Source organism: Mobula hypostoma, chromosome 10 (assembly GCF_963921235.1).
Source record: "Mobula hypostoma chromosome 10, sMobHyp1.1, whole genome shotgun sequence".
NCBI lineage: Eukaryota > Metazoa > Chordata > Chondrichthyes > Myliobatiformes > Myliobatidae > Mobula > Mobula hypostoma.
In genome coordinates this window covers 16,905,053-16,921,564 of record NC_086106.1, presented here as the reverse complement: position 1 = coordinate 16,921,564, position 16,512 = coordinate 16,905,053, and the positions used below count along the sequence as shown (strand labels likewise).

The 16,512-nt window shown below is 52.6% G+C and overlaps 1 protein-coding gene and 1 pseudogene across 6 annotated transcripts in view; one reads left to right on the top strand and one right to left on the bottom strand.

The window, feature by feature from the left end:
- LOC134352682 (capping protein, Arp2/3 and myosin-I linker protein 3-like) overlaps nt 1-16,512 on the bottom strand; it is a 102,830-nt gene that overhangs the window by 67,742 nt on the left and 18,576 nt on the right. For 5 of the 6 annotated variants that reach the window (XM_063060064.1, XM_063060063.1, XM_063060067.1 and 2 more), the window contains exons 8-16: nt 14,958-15,031; nt 7,159-7,234; nt 6,469-6,557; nt 5,187-5,281; nt 4,708-4,794; nt 4,064-4,173; nt 3,009-3,086; nt 2,266-2,342; nt 1,824-1,928 (exon numbers count right to left, since the gene is read on the bottom strand). In XM_063060064.1, coding sequence (XP_062916134.1) covers nt 1,824-1,928; nt 2,266-2,342; nt 3,009-3,086; nt 4,064-4,173; nt 4,708-4,794; nt 5,187-5,281; nt 6,469-6,557; nt 7,159-7,234; nt 14,958-15,031 — 791 coding nt within the window. The remainder of the gene's footprint in view (nt 1-1,823; nt 1,929-2,265; nt 2,343-3,008; nt 3,087-4,063; nt 4,174-4,707; nt 4,795-5,186; nt 5,282-6,468; nt 6,558-7,158; nt 7,235-14,957; nt 15,032-16,512) is intronic. The other variant, XM_063060068.1, reaches the window with a different exon arrangement.
- LOC134352688 (large ribosomal subunit protein eL36-like) lies at nt 9,235-9,591 on the top strand (annotated as a pseudogene).

Sequence of the window (16,512 nt, the reverse complement as noted above, 5' to 3'; positions counted from 1 at the left end):
TCCATTCATTCATTCATTCAGGCACCTTGCCGTTCGGCGTGGGCGATCAGGTCTTTCCATCCATCACGGTCCCTGACCCTCCGAATTGTCGTCGTTGCCTCCCCTGTTTCTAACCGTGATGTTATTCCATCCATCATTTTCATTCTCTGTCCGCCTCTCATTCTTTCTCTTTCCAGCTTTCCAGTTGTAACTAAGTGTTCTCATGTCTCTCTTCGCATGATGTGTCCAAAGAACTTTGATTGCTGTTTTTTGATTTTTTTAAGTAATGTACGTTTTGCTTACGTTCTCTGTAGAACTTCTTCGTTGGTTATCCTGTCTGTATATGATATGCGTAGCATTCTCCTGAGGAACCACATCTCTGCTGCGTTGATTCTTTTTTCCATTGCATTTGTGATGGTCCATGACTCACAGCCATACATCAATATAGGAAGAATGTAGCAGCTGAGAGCTCTAGGGCAGATGTCAATTGCTATTTCCTTGTTCGTTGCCAACCCAAATTCCAGCCTAAGCCAGTCCAATCGTCCTGTGTTTGCCCCCGATCACTCTAAACCTTTCCTACCCACCTACCTGTCCAGGTGACTTTTTACTATACCTGCCTCACTCGCTTCCTCTGACAGCTCGTTCCATAGGCTGGCCAAACTTTGGGGGAAAAAGTTGCCCCTCATGTTCCAAATAAATCTCTCCGTTTTCACCTTAAACCTGTGCCCTCTGGTTCTTGATTCCCCAATCCTGGGGAGAAAGGCTGTGGGCATTCACCCTATCTGTGCCCCTCGTGATTTTACACATCTCGACACGGTCACCCCTCAGTCTCGCACCCTCCTAGGAATGAAGTCCCAATCTGCCCAACTCCTCTCCATTACTCAGTCCCTCGAGTCCCGGCAACATCCTCGTAAATCTCCCTCTGCTCTCTTTCCAGCTTAATGGCATCTTTCCTACAGCAGGGCGGCCAGAACTGAACATGATACTCCAAGTGCAGCTTTGCCAACGGCTAGTACAACCCCAACGTGTCGTCCCAACTCCAGTACTCAGTGCCCTGACTGTTGAAGGCCAGTGCTGTCACCCCCCTGTCTATCTGTGACTCCACTTTAAGGGAGCCATGTACCTGTACCCCTGGGTCCTCCGTCCTACAACACTCCCCTGGTCCCTGCTGTTCACTGTGGAAGTCCTGCCCCCCCATCTGTCTGCCCAAAGTGCAACACCTCGTACTTATCTGAATTAAACTCCTTTTGCCTTTCCCCGGCCCACTGACCCAGCTGATCAACGTCCCTCTGTAAATCCTGATAACCACCTTCACTGTCAATGACAGCACCCATTGTGTCGTCCGCAAACTTACTAACCCTGCCTTGTAGCTGCTCGTACAGATGACAAACTCACTAACCCTGCCTTGTACCTGCTCGTACAGATGACAAACAGCAATGGGCCCAGCCCCGAACCCTGGGGAAAACCGCTAGTCACGGGGTCTCCAGTCCAAGAAACAACCTCCCACCCTCTCCCTCTGATTCCTTCCATCGAGCCCGTTGTGTGTCCAGTTGTCCAGCTCCCCTGTGACTGAACCTTCCAGAGCAGCCGGCCATGTGGGACCTCAGCAAAGGCTTTACTGTGAGGTCTATGTAGACCACGTCTACCACCCTGCCCTCATCGATCCTCTTGGTCACTTGTTCAAAACTCCTCAGTCACATCCATGATCTGTGACCTCTAGCACACAGTGTTGGACTGACTCTCCCTGACCGACCCGTCTCCCTGACCGACCCCTGTCGTTCCTAAGAAGAGGACCTACAGAGGCTGTAAGTGCTTCCTCTGCCCCAGGCATCAGCACCACCAACCTGAGGGCCTCGGCTGGGAGTTTTGTCCCCGAAAAGTTGAGCCGGCGGAGCGAGAGAGCAGAGGAGAAGAAGATCTTGAAGGAGGGAGGAGCACTCCGGCACTTTCTGTGGGGGAAGAGAGAGAGGGGCAGAGAGAGATGTCACATCCATAACTACCAACTGACCCTGACGTCCCGTCCCATGTCTGTGACCTTCTTCGAACCTTACACTACTCTAACCACTACCCACCCTTACACCTCTCACTGTTACCACCATGACCCTCTCCTTCCTCTGAACCCCTCGGTGTCTCTGTGACCTCCCCCCTCCCCTACACCCATCGCTGTCCCTGATACCCCTTCCCTTGACTGCATCCCTCCCTGTCTCATTACCCCCTCCCTCCCCATCCCCTTAACCCCTCCCTCCCCTACAAACTCCACCCCACCCGACCTCTGAGACCAGTTACCTGTGGGTGAACGTATTCTGCGAGATGTTCAGCGAACTCAATTGAGAACAGCAGCCGTGAGAGAGAGACGCAAAGAGCTAGGAGAGGGGAGAGCACAGGGTGAGAGACAGAGCGATGTGCACGGTGCTCCCATTGTGCGTCCGAGCAAAGGATACAGAGATGGGAACTGTGCCCGGTGCTCCCGGTGTGGGTCTGACCCAGGGATACGGAGACGGGAACCGGGCACGGTGCTCCCAGTGTGGGTCTGACCCAGGGATAGGGAGACGGGAACCGGGCACGGTGCTCCCGGTGTGGGTCTGACCCAGGGATACGGAGACGGAAACTGTGCACAGTGCTCCCGGTGTGGGCCTGACCCGGGGATACAGAGACGGGAACTGTGCACGGTGCTCCCGGTGTGGGCCTGACCCGGGGATTCGGAGACGGGAACTGTGCGCAGTGCTCCCGGTGTGGGCCTGACCCGGGATACGGCGACGGGAAATGTGCAGGGTGCTCCCGGTGTGGGTCTGACACGGGATACGGAGACGGGAAACGTGCAGGGTGCTCCCGGTGTGGGTCTGACACGGGATACGGAGACGGGATATGTGCATGGTGCTCCCGGTGTGGGTCTGACACGGGATACGGAGACGGGAAGTGTGCACGGTGCTCCCGGTGTGGGTCTGACATGGGATACGGAGACAGGGATATGGTACTCCCAGAGATACAGAGCTGAGAAACAATAAACAGTGCATCTGGCTTTTACTTACCATATCAAGAGCACAGTCTGTTCCCGCAAGATTGAGATCAACAAGGACATTAGGAGTGGCGAGGAACTGGTACAGGTGCTGGCAGTAAAATTTAAACTAGTCAGTTCAGAGAAATCACATCTTCATCCACACTGTCCCATCACAAACTCCTGGGGTCAGACACAGAGTGAAACTCCCTCCACACCGTCCCATCACACACTCCCGGGGTCACAGAGTGAAATTCCCTCCACACCGTCCCATCACACACTCCCAGGGTCAGACACAGGGTGAAACTCCCTCCACACTGTCCCATCACACACTCCCGGGGTCACAGAGTGAAATTCCCTCCACACTGTCCCATCACAAACTCCTGGGGTCAGACACAGAGTGAAACTCCCTCCTCACCGTCCCATCACACACTCCCGGGGTCAGACACAGAGTGAAACTCCCTCCACACCGTCCCATCACACACTCCCGGGGTCACAGAGTGAAATTCCCTCCACACCGTCCCATCACACACTCCCGGGGTCACAGAGTGAAATTCCCTCCACACCGTCCCATCACACACTCCCAGGGTCAGACACAGAGTGAAACTCCCTCCACACCGTCCCATCACACACTCCCGGGGTCAGACAGAGTGAAACTCCCTCCACACCGTCCCATCACACACTCCCGGGGTCAGACACAGAGTGAATCTCCCTCCACACCGTCCCATCACACACTCCCGGGGTCAGACACAGAGTGAAGCTCCCTCCACACTGTCCCATCACACACTCCCGGGGTCACAGAGTGAAATTCCCTCCACACTGTCCCATCACAAACTCCTGGGGTCAGACACAGAGTGAAACTCCCTCCTCACCGTCCCATCACACACTCCCGGGGTCAGACACAGAGTGAAACTCCCTCCACACCGTCCCATCACACACTCCCAGGGTCAGACACAGAGTGAAACTCCCTCCTCACCGTCCCATCACACACTCCCGGGGTCAGACACAGAGTGAATCTCCCTCCACACCGTCCCATCACACACTCCCGGGGTCAGAGAGTGAAGTTCCAGACTGTCCCATCACACTCACCGGTGACTCCTCTCCTGACAGCAGTCCAGCGTTCTTACTGAGGTCCAGATGCGTCAACGTGTTTGCAAAGACTTCATTGGTGTTCAATGACTGAGCGAGTGGGAGCAAACCTGGGGGAGGGGGAACGTGTTGGAGGGGAGAGTTGGGGGGGAGAGGGAAGAGAGAGAGAGAAGGGGAGGTGAGAGAGGGGCGAGAGAGAGATGGGGTAAGAGTGAGGAGGAGAGAGAGAACGGAGAGAAGAGGTGGGTAAGGGAGGGGCACAGAGAGATGGGGTGAAAGGGTGAGGGGAGAGAGGGAGAGAGGGAGAGAAAGAGAGAGTTTTTTGTGGGTTGAGAGGAATAGAGAAGGGGGGATAGAGTGGGGGAGTGAGAGAGATAGGGTAGAGAAGAAGAGGGATGAGAGCGAGAGGGAGGGGGCAGCGAGCGGGTAAGATCAGGGGAGAGTGAGGGAGGGGGAGAATGACAGGGGGTTAGAGAGAGGGGAGAGAAGTTAAGAGAGGTGGTGGGTGAGAGAGAAGCTCTTTTTACTCGAGGCATTCTGGGTAGGTCAGTAGAGGGCAGAATGGCCTTGAAGGTGTGATGTGACTGGCAGTAGGGTGGAGATGGGGACTGGGAGGGGCGGAGGGGAGGGTTGGAGTCACTCACCTCGTGAGGTCAGAGAGGTGTTGGACAGATTCAGGAATCTCAGACCCCTCCCACACAGAGAGAGGTACTGACTGAAGGCTGTGATACCTGGGAGAAAGGGAGAGGAGAGAGGGGTAGGTGAGTGGGAGGTGGGTATATGGGACAGAAGAGGAAGAAGTTGTGGTGGGGAGAGATGGAGAGGGAGAGAGATGTGGGGAGGAATAACATCAGATTAGAACAGTGCCACTTGAGAATTGTCTGCTATCTCACTCTATGTAACTTGGGACTCAGCCTAAACACAACCCCCGACATCAGCCCTGATACATTCCCAGTCACACCACCACCCACCCCTCAATTCAGATGGGTGAGGAGAGAGGGGAGAGGTGGTGAGACTCAGGGGGAGGGAGTGAAGGGGTAGAAGTAAAGGGGTGAGGGAAGGAGAGGGGGCAGGGAGAATGGGAGGGTGGGGGGGTGTTGGATGTACCCCTGGGTCCGCCTACCTTTGTCTTCCAACGGATTGCAGGCCAGGTTGATCGCGGTCAGCACGGAGGACGGGTTGTCCATGAGAGCGCACGCCAGGCGCTGGGCGAAGTCCCTGCCAGAGAGCGAGAGAGGGATAGCACCATGACTGTGGGTAGAGTGGCCTCGGCCCCGGCCCGTAGGCAGTGGGAAAGTCTGGGAGAAGGTGGGTTCATGGACGGCGAGAGTGAAGGGAAAGCAGGAATGCAGTTCTGTTGGGAGGGAACGTGAAGGGGAGGGGGTCGTCCTTTCCTCGGTCCTCCAACCCTCTGTCCCCTCCTTCCCCTCCCCTACTATCCTCTCCCCTGTCCCCCCATCCCCTCCTCCCCATATCACCTCCCTCCAGGACTAAGAGGGTTAATGTATGGGGAGCGTTTGATGCCTCACCGGAGTTTAAAAGAGTGAGGGATCTCATTGAAACCTACCAAATGTTGAAAGGTCTAGATAGAGTGGCGGGGTGGAGATACGTCTCTACCAAAGGAGGTGTAAGGTTCTCCTTCCCTCTGCTGGCCTGCAGGTCACCCTCGGGCGAGGTGTAGCACCCGTTTAGCGCCCCCCCCCCCACTGAGCAGGGTCATGTGAAGCCATGGGAGTGGGTGGTGGACTGTCGTACGAGCAACCAGGGCAGGTCACAAGTCCTGGTTACGTGACCACTGACGCCAGGCAGACAATCTCTGAAGAGTATTGATAATGGTTGGGGTCACCCGTCTTGTAAAGACACTGCCCAGAAGATGACAATAGCAAACCAATTCTGCAGAAAAATTTGCGAAGAACAAACATGGTCGTGAGACCACGATCGCTGACGTCACATAACACATCACATTACCAACAAATGAGACAGAGTGGATGTGGAGAGGACGTTTCCTGTGGTGACGGAGTCTAAGACCAGAGGGCACAGCCTCAGAATTGAGGGATGTCCATTTAGACCAGAGATGAGGCGGAATTTCTTTAGCCAGAGAGTGGTGAGTTTGTGGAATTTGAAGAGCTGTTGAGGCCAAGTCATTGGGTATTTTAAAGCGCTGGTTCATGTAAAGATGTCAAATTACGAGGAGAATGGGGTTGAGAAGGATAATAAATCAGCCATGATTGGATGGTGGGACAGACTCGATGGGCTGAATGGCCTCGTTCTGCTCCCAGGTCCATGTGTCTGGGTGGGGAGAAGTGCAGATGCTGGAAGCGACTGGGAGACGGGCACAGAGAGGTCCGTCCGTTCCCGCGTCCCGCGGAGACTCTGTCGGCTTTCCCGGACAATCTGCTCCTCACCCTCTCAATCCCGTGTTCTCCATGTCCAGCTCCTCGATGGAAAGGGAGCGGCTCATCGTGTGGATCACCTGGTCTATCACCTCTGCGCCCTGCCACGGGGGTTGGGGGGATAACCAGAGGGTGTTGGGTTAGTGGGAGCAGGAGTCTGGTCCCTCCTTCCTCCCTCCACATTGACTCTCCCTCCCACCTACTCTTCCTCTCCCCCATTCTCTCCTTCCCTCTCTCCTCCTCTGCTGATTCATCCTGCCTCTCCCTCACTCCTCCTTTCCCTATTCTCCCCCTCATTCCCTCCCTCACCATCGTCTTCCCTCCTCCATTCTTCTCCTCCCTATTCTCCCCATTCTCTCCCTCCTTTCCTTTTCTCCCCTCATCCCCTCCCTCTCCTTCCCCTCCCCTTCCCTGTTCTCCTCCTCATTCCATCCCTCACCATCTTCCCTCCCTCTCACTCTCTCTCCCTCCTCCCCATTCTTCCCCTCCTTCCCTCCTCTTTGCTGACTCTTCCCACTCTCGTCTCCACTTCCCCCTTCCTCCCTCCCTCCCTCACTGTTGACCCTCCATTCCTCCTTCCCTCCCCATTCTTCCCCTTCCCTCCATTCCTCCTCATTGATGACCCTCCCCTCCCTCTCCCTCTTTTCCCCTTTGCCTCCCTCCCTCCCCTCACTGTTGGCCCTCACCCTCTCCCTCACTCACCAGCTTGAAGTCGCGAGAGTAGAGTTTGTTGAACCACTGGTTGTAAGCGAGAGCAGCCACGATCAGCGCCAGGTCCCTGCGAGGGAGTGCGAGGGGAGGGAGGTTGGAGGGAGAAATGGGGAGGAGAGAGGGAGGGAGAGAGGGGAAACGGAGTGAGAGAGAGATGGGGGGGAGAAGGAGAGAGAGAGAGAGAGATTGTCACAGAGTCACACAGAACACAAACAGGCCATTCGACCCAGCCGGTCCTTGTCTGACTGTGCTGCACAGCGAGCTACTCTCACCTGGCCATGCTTGGCCCCTGACCCTCTAAACCTCTCCTATCCACAGACCTATCTGGATGGTTTACAAATGTTACCCATGTGCCCGACTCAACCAATATTTCTGGCAGCCCGGTTCAAACGTGCACCACCCCTCTGTGTGAAAAAGCTGCCCCTGATGTCCCTTTACAATCCCTCACTTCTGACCTCGTCTGCGTCCCTCATGACCTTGTAGACCCTATCAGGGTCACCCCTCGACCTCCTACATTCCAGGAATAAAGTCCAGGTCTGCCTAGCCTCTCCTTGTAACTCAGGCCCCCCAAGTCCAGACGACATCGGGGTAAATCTCCCTCTGCACTCTTTCCAGCTTAACGACATCGTTCCTTTAGCAGGGCGGCCATCACTGAGCACAATACTCCGAGTGTAGCCTCACCAACGTCTCGTACAACGGCAACGTAACGTCCCAACTCCTGCACTCAGTGCCCTGACTGACGAAGGGCAGCGTGCCAAACACCTTCTTCACCTCCCCGTCTACCTGTGACGCCACTTTCGACAAAACACATTTGAGCACCTCGTGCCCTCCATTCCATAACGGAGAGAGGGAGAATGAGACGTGAGTACCAGTCAAAGTTCAAAGTTAATGTTATTATCAAAGTGCATTTATGTCACCGTATACAGCTCTGAGATTCATTTTCCCGCGGACATACTCAATAATTCCATTAACCGTAACAGAATCGATGCAAGACCCCACCCAGCAAGGGCATTCAGCAAGAGTGCAGAAGACAACAAACTGTGCAAACACAAAAAGAAAGAAATAATAATAATAAATAAATAAGCTGTTAGAGTGATTTTTGGGTTTAGGTCATTTACATTTAGGAAATGGCTTTGGCTGCCAGTCTTCTGTCCCTTGTTAATGAATTGTGGACAGTTTGGGACAATGTATCTCCTAGAAGCTGTGCAACCCAGTCCAGAGACGATGCTGGCGTCCGTGGGATGGATGTGAACCGGAAGGAGTGAAGTTTGCATGTAGTTTCAAAGAAAGCATTATCTATGCTTTGTAAATATGGATTGTCCTTTTGTGTTTAGCACATAAATGTCGAGCCCCACGTTGGGCCAGCGGACCTTTCCATTGAAAGTGTCTCTGTATGATGCCCTGCTGTACCGTTTTGTTGAACAAGGAAGCTGCTTTGTATCTACCAGCAACTTTCTCCAGCAATTTCACTCATGCAGCAACATAAGGAATAAAAATATGTGAGAAGAAGAATCCTTCAAAGTGAGTCTGTAGGTTGTGGGAACTTTTCAACGATGGGGCGAGTGAAGTTGACTCAAGAGCCTGTTGGCTGAGGGGTGACACTACTCCTGAACCTGCTGGTGAAGGTCCTTAGGCTCCCAGATCTTCTTCCTGATGGCAGCAGTGAGAAGAGAGCATGACCTGGGTGGTGGAGGTCCCTGATGATGGATGCTGCTTTCCTGTGACAGAGTTTCATGTAGATGTGCTCAATGGTGGGGAGGACTTGACCCAAGACGGACTGTAGAATTTTCTGTACAAGGGCATTGATGTTTCCACACCAGGCTGTGATGCAAACAGTCAATAAACTCTCCACCACACATCTATAGCAGTTTGTCAAAGTTCTAGATGTCACGCCAAATCTCTGCAAACTCCTTAAGGCAGCAAAGGCACTGCCTTGCTTCCCTCGTAATCACACAATCAAAGCCGTGCACTCACTCTCCGCCACATTCAGTAGCAGTTTGAGGAGATCTGGTATGAGACCGAAGATTCTTGAAAGATTTCTACAGATGCTTCCGGCCTGGCCGCCTTAATCGTCAAAAATGGCGACCAGGTATCCTATGGCAGTTTGGCCTGCACAAAGGCCACCCTGTCGCCAAGAACGAGACCGGCCCAAGGCAAAGCCGCAGACAGGGAGCCTGACCAAGTTTGTCAGAGATCTAATCGGTGAGCTCTGCGGCCGTGCCCCTTACCAGAAACGTGCAATGGAATTGCTGAAGGCATCCAAAGACAAGTGCGCACTCAAATTCATTAAAAAGAGGGTTGGAGCCCATATTCGGGCCAAGAGGAAGAGAGAAGAACTCAGCAATGTATTGGCAGCGATGAGAAAAGCAGCAGCAAAGAAAGATTGATCTGTACTAAGTTGTTACCAATAAAATTCATTTTTAATGTTGAAAAAAAAAGATTCTATAGACGTACGTTGGAGATCGTTCTGACTGGATGCATCTCCCCCGCCGCCCCTGGTCTGGAGTGTCCGATGCACAGGATGACAGGGGGCTGCAGAGGGCTGTGATTCAGTCAGCTTCATTCCAGTCAATCCCTCCCACCATTGCGGGTTTCATAGAAAACCTGCAGCACAATACGGGCCCTTCAGCCCACAATGCTGTGCTGAAACATAGAAACATAGAAAATAGGTGCAGGAGTAGGCCATTCGGCCCTTCGAGCCTGCACCACCATTCAGTATGATCATGGCTGATCATCCAACTCAGAACCCTGTACCTGCCCTCTCTCCATACCCCCTGATCCCTTTGGCCACAAGGGCCATATCTAACTCCCTCTTAAATATAGCCAATGAACCGGCCTCAACTGTTTCCTGTGGCAGAGAATTCCACAGATTCACCACTCTCTTTGTGAAGAAGTTTTTCCTCATCTGGGTGCTAAAAGGCTTCCCCTTTATCCTCAAACTGTGACCCCTCGTTCTGGACTTCCCCAACATCGGGAACAATCTTCCTACATCTAGCCTGTCCAACCCCTTTAGAATTTTATATGTTTCAATAAGATCCCCCCTCAATCTTCTAAATTCCAGAGAGTATAAGCCTAGTCGATCCAGTCTGTCATCATATCAAAGTCCTGCCATCCCAGGAATCAATCTGGTGAACCTTCTTTGTACTCCCTCTATGGCAAGAATGTCTTTCCTCAGATTAGGGGACCAAAACTGCACACAGTACTCCAGGTGTGGTCTCACCAAGGCCTTGTACAACTGCAGTAGTACCTCCCTGCTCCTGTACTCGAATCCTTTCGCTATAAATGCCAGCATACCATTCGCCTTTTTCACCGCCTGCTGTACCTGCATGCCCACTTTCAATGACTGGTCATTGAAAGAACATGTCCTTACCTTACAAATTACCCATAGCCCTGTATGTTTCTAAGCTCCATATCCCTATCCAGGGGTCTCTTAAAAGACCCTATCGTATCGGCCTCCACCACCGTCTCCGGCATGTTTCTACGTGGGTTGCTGGCTCAAGGAGGCAGGGTTCCTCATCAAGGATCCCCATTATCCAGGGCAAGCCACCTTCTCGCAGCTTTTATTGGGCTGGAGATACCCTGGCCTGAACTCCTACACCACCAGGTTCACGAACAGCCACTTCCCTTCGACCATTCAGTTCTTGAGCCAGCCAGCACACCGAGACCACCCCACACTACCGTGGACTCGTCTCTCGTGGTAAACCATGTATATATAGGTTGTAACCGGGTTACCTGTCTGGACACACCCCTCTGCTGACTGCTCCTGTGGCTCCTCCCGCAGACTCCTGAATAAAGGCGATTGTGTCACTGCTTCTCCCTCAGTCCAGGACAGATACTCAGCATGGACGTGTGTCCATTTACTGTTAATAAAAGCCTTTCAGTATTTACTCTACTTCCAGTCTTTAGGAGTAATTGATAGTGCATCATCTCTAATACGCATTAGAGCACAGACCAGTGCTGCATACTGGACTGTACTCGCCGGAATTCAGAGGAATGAGACGAGATCTCTTAGAAACACACAAAATTATGAAAGGGATAGATAAGATAGAGACGGGAAAGTTGTTTCCACTGGTAGGTGAGACTGGAACTAGGGGACATTGCCTCAAGATTCGGGGGAGTAGATTTAGGACGGAGATGAGGAGGAACTGTTTTTCCCAGAGGGTGGTGAATCCGTGGAATTCTCTGCCCAATGAAGCAATGGAGGCTACCTCAGTTAACATATTTAAGGTTGGATAGATTTTTCATAGTAGGGGAATTAAGGGTTATGGGGAAAAGACAGGTAGGTGGAGATGAGTCCATGGCCAAATCAGCCATAATCTTATTGAATGGCGGGTCAGGCTCAATGGGCCAGATGACTGACTCCTGCTCCTATTTCTTACGTTCTTATGTTCATAGGAACAGGCCCTTCGGCCCACAATGTTGTGCTGGACTAACTAAACTAATCCCTTCTGCCTGCACAATGTCCATCTTCCTCCATTCCCTGGACAGCCACATACCTAATACCTTCTGAATCACCTCTGTTGTATCTGCCACCATCACCACCCCTGGCAGTACGTTGCAGTCATCCACTGCTCTCTGCGTGGAAAAAAAACCTGCCCCACACAGCTCCTTGGAACTTCTCCCCTCTCACCTTCACTGGTATTAGACATTTCCACCCTTGGGAGAAAGATATCGACCGTCTGCTCTGTCTGTGCCTCTCATAAACTCATGTAATGCCCTAGTTCACATCTTTACTGTTATGCTGTAGGTATTTCATTTAGCAGATCTGTAAGAGCAGTTCTGACCCAGAAACAAAACTTCAAGAACTACTCACTATAGTGGCAGCAGAAAGTAATCGCAGAGGCCTCTCAATCAACACCAAGCAGACAGAAAGCGTGGTCATCTCCAGAAAGACAAACATCCCACAATGTGTGATCAAGATCGGAAATACAAACATCAAACAAGTCAACAAGTTCAGATATCTTGGCAGCCTAATAACAAGTGATAGCAGGTGCGACACAGATATCAAATACAGAATAGCAATGACGAAAGAAGCTTTCCAAATAATGAAGACCATATTAACAGACAGAAAGATGAGCACGTACACTAAAAACAGAATACTGCAGTGTTACATTTATTCTATCCTGAATTATGGAAATGAATGCTGGACCATTTCCCCAGCAATGGAAAAGAGACTAGAAGCAGCTGAATTATGGTTCTGCAGGAGAATGTTAAAGATATCATGGACCACACACACATCAAATGAAGAAGTTCTCAGAAGAGCCCAAGCAGTTCGATCACTCATACCAACAATAAGAGAAAGACAACTCAGATTCCTAGGACACATCATGCGGAAAGATGAACTGGAAAAACTCATACTCTCTGAAAAGATTGAGGGGGAGTAAACCTGGAGGAAGATCTCGGCTTAAGTACATCAAAAGCATAGCCAGGTGGCTACACATCAAGGAAATGGAAGTCATCCAAAAAACGAAGGACAGATCTATATGGAAAACCATGGTCACCAAAGTCCACCTTGGATATGGTACCTAGACAGACAGCAAGAGCAGTCTGTTTGGGTTATTGCTGAAGATAAGGGATGATGAGGAATGTGTGTCATCCAATCAGGATGGTGGAACTGGGGGGAAGTTTTTTTTTGGCGAGGGACACTAAAGGCTTGGGGCTGTTGTTTGAGTGGAGATGAAGAGAGAAGACGCTGGGGAGAACCGGTTGTAGATTATGATCTGGTGGGAGACCCGTTTGTTTGAGATGGATTGTGAGTGACGTTCGTAAGGTGGTGTGTGCTTTCACATTGACCGAGGGCCCAGCTCGCAAGTGACAGAGAAGTTCCAGATGAGATCCAACTTGTGCACATTTGTCTGTTTAATTAGAATGGGCCCTTTTCTTTTTGTTATTCTTTACTAACCCTTTAGTTAAGATTCATAAATATAATTCCTTTAATCGTATGCAGTGTGCTGTCTGTTATTTCTTGGCACTGAGTTGTAACAGGGTAGCAAATGACACAGCACCCACAATCTCAAGCCATCACAATCTCAGGAGTTTGGTGGGACTGGAGGGTGTTTTCCCGAGATTTACGCAGCCAAGGAAACCGGGGGTTTCACTGATAAACCTGTATCAGGTCTCCCCTCAGCCTCTGCTGTTCCAGAGAAAACAACCCAAGTTTGTCCATCCTCTCCTTGAAGCTTCTGCCCTCTAATCCAACAGCATCCACACCCTTCCTGTCACGGGGCGACCGGAACTGAATGCAGTACTCCAGAAGCAGCCCAACCAGAATTTGATAAAGCCTAGACTGGAATCTTGGCTAGCATGGGTGAGTTGGGATGAAGGGCCTGTCTCCGTGACCTCTGACCTGTGTGACCCCCGCAGACAGAACGGGGGGAGGGAGGGGATAGGAACGGGGGTGGGGGGTAGGGACGGGGGTGTCGGTTGGAAGGAATGGGCTCAGAACAGGGAGCCGGGTGACGGGAGGTGCTGGGTGGAGGAGAGGAGGCAGATCACCGAGTCACAGAGTCACACCGCATAGAAACAGGCCCTTCAGCCCAGCTGCTACCTCCTGGCCCAAATTCCCATCTAAACCAGTTTTTTCTGTTCACGTTTGACCCAGATCCCTCTGAGTCATATCCGTCCTATAGTCCTATCGTCCTACCTGGGTCCTATCTGTGACCCTGTCCAAGTACCTTTTAAATGTTGTTAATGTACCTGACTCCACCACCTCCTCTGGCAGCTCGTACCATATATGGACCACCCACTGGGTGAAGACATTGTCCTTCAGATTCCTGTTAAATCTCTCCCCTCTCACCGTAAAACCTGTGCCCCCTAGTTCTTGATTCCTCAACCCTGGGGACAAAGTTTGTGAGTATTCACCTCATGATTTTATACACCTCCGTAAAGTCACCCCACAGACTCCCACACTCCAAGGAATAAAGTCCCAGAGTTTCTCCATAACTCTGCCCTTGAGTTCCGACAACATCCTCGTAAATCTCCCCCTGGGCTCCCTCCAACTTAATAGCATGTTAACCACAGCAGCATGCCAAAACCTGAACGCAATAATAACACATACAATCTTGTACACCTGCAACGTACTCTCTCAAGGCCAGCGTGTCAAACACCTTCTTCACCGTCATGTCTACCTGTGATGGCACTTTCAGGGGAGCATGTACAGTATTGATCAAAAGTCTTAGGCACATATACGCATACAGCTGGGGTGCTCAAGACTTTAGCACAGAACTGTATTTGTCAACGTGGAGCAGAGAGCAAGTTTGTAAATCTGGCAGGATCAAAGGATGTTGGGAATGGCGAGGGTGGAGTGCCACGGGAGGGGTGTGGGACAGGGGGCAGAGAAGGAGTATCGGCGGCGGGGGGGAGGGTGTGAGTACAGACATGCCCAGCCCTGATACACCAGGCAAGGCCATTTGATTCCAAACAGTTGGTTTATTGATCATTACAGAATGTCTCTCTGGTGCTTCCCCTCTCCCTTCCCCTTTTCCCAACCAGGATCCCCCTCTCCCTGCCCCCTTCCCACTCTCAGTCCACAATCGAGACCCAGATCAGAATCAGGTTTATCATCATTCACATTGGTCATGAATTTTGATTTGTTTTGGTGGCAGCAGTACAGTGCGACACATTAAATTACTACAGCACTGTGCAAAATTCTTAGGCACCCCAGCTGTATATATGTGCCGAAGAATTTTGCACAGTCCTGTACCTATAGCCCAAGGGAAACCTTCCTGATTTCTCATTGGGAAATAACTAACCGTCTCTCCCATTTCCTACCATCTGACCCTTGAACTCACCGAGACGGTAAGTGGCTGAAGTCCAGGATGTTAAATTGTCGACTGTCTTGGGAGTGATAAATGGTGTCGACGTCCTGGGGGAGAGAAAAGTGGATTAGAGAGATTGGGGGAGAGAGGGGGGGGAGTGAGAGGGGTGAGAGGGCAGAGAGAGAAGGGGAGGGAGGGGGACAGAGGGGAAGAGAGATGTGAGGGCGGAGGGGAGAGAGGGGGAAAGGGGAGAGATGAGGAAGGGGCAGAGGGGAGAGGTGGGAGAGGGGAAAGAACAGGAGCAAGGGGGCAGAGGTGAATGAGAGGGTTGTTGAGGAGAGGGTGGAGAGAAGGGGTCGGAGGTGAGAGAGGGGAGCAGAGGTGAGAGAGGGGATCAGAGCTGAGAGACGAGGAGAGAGGGGGCAGAGGAGAAAGACGAGGAGAGAGGGGGCAGAGGAGAGAGACGAGGAGAGAGGGAGCAGAGGAGAGAGAGGGAGCAGAGGAGAGAGAGGGGGCAGAGGTGAGAGACGAGGAGAGAGGGGGCAGAGGAGAGAGATGAGGAGAGGGGGCAGAGGAGAGAGACGAGGAGAGTGGGGGCAGAGGAGAGAGACGAGGAGAGAGGGGGCAGAGGAGAGAGACGAGGAGAGAGGGGCAGAGGTGAGAGACGAGGAGAGAGGGGGCAGAGGAGAGAGATGAGGAGAGGGGGCAGAGGAGAGAGACGAGGAGAGAGGGGCAGAGGAGAGAGACGAGGAGAGAGGGGGCAGAGGAGAGAGACGAGGAGAGAGGGGCAGAGGAGAGAGACGAGGAGAGAGGGGGCAGAGGAGAGAGACGAGGAGAGTGGGGGCAGAGGAGAGAGACGAGGAGAGAGGGGGCAGAGGAGAGAGACGAGGAGAGAGGGGGCAGAGGAGAGAGATGAGGAGAGGGGGCAGAGGAGAGAGACGAGGAGAGAGGGGCAGAGAAGAGAGATGAGGAGAGAGGGGGCAGAGGAGAGAGACGAGGAGAGTGGGGGCAGAGGAGAGAGACAAGGAGAGAGGGGGCAGAGGAGAGAGATGAGGAGAGGGGGCAGAGGAGAGAGACGAGGAGAGAGGGGGCAGAGGAGAGAGACGAGGAGAGAGGGAGCAGAGGAGAGAGAGGGAGCAGAGGAGAGAGAGGGGGCAGAGGTGAGAGACGAGGAGAGAGGGGGCAGAGGAGAGAGATGAGGAGAGGGGGCAGAGGAGAGAGACGAGGAGAGTGGGGGCAGAGGAGAGAGACGAGGAGAGAGGGGGCAGAGGAGAGAGACGAGGAGAGAGGGGCAGAGGTGAGAGACGAGGAGAGAGGGGGCAGAGGAGAGAGATGAGGAGAGGGGGCAGAGGAGAGAGACGAGGAGAGAGGGGCAGAGGAGAGAGACGAGGAGAGAGGGGGCAGAGGAGAGAGACGAGGAGAGAGGGGCAGAGGAGAGAGACGAGGAGAGAGGGGGCAGAGGAGAGAGACGAGGAGAGTGGGGGCAGAGGAGAGAGACGAGGAGAGAGGGGGCAGAGGAGAGAGACGAGGAGAGAGGGGGCAGAGGAGAGAGATGAGGAGAGGGGGCAGAGGAGAGAGACGAGGAGAG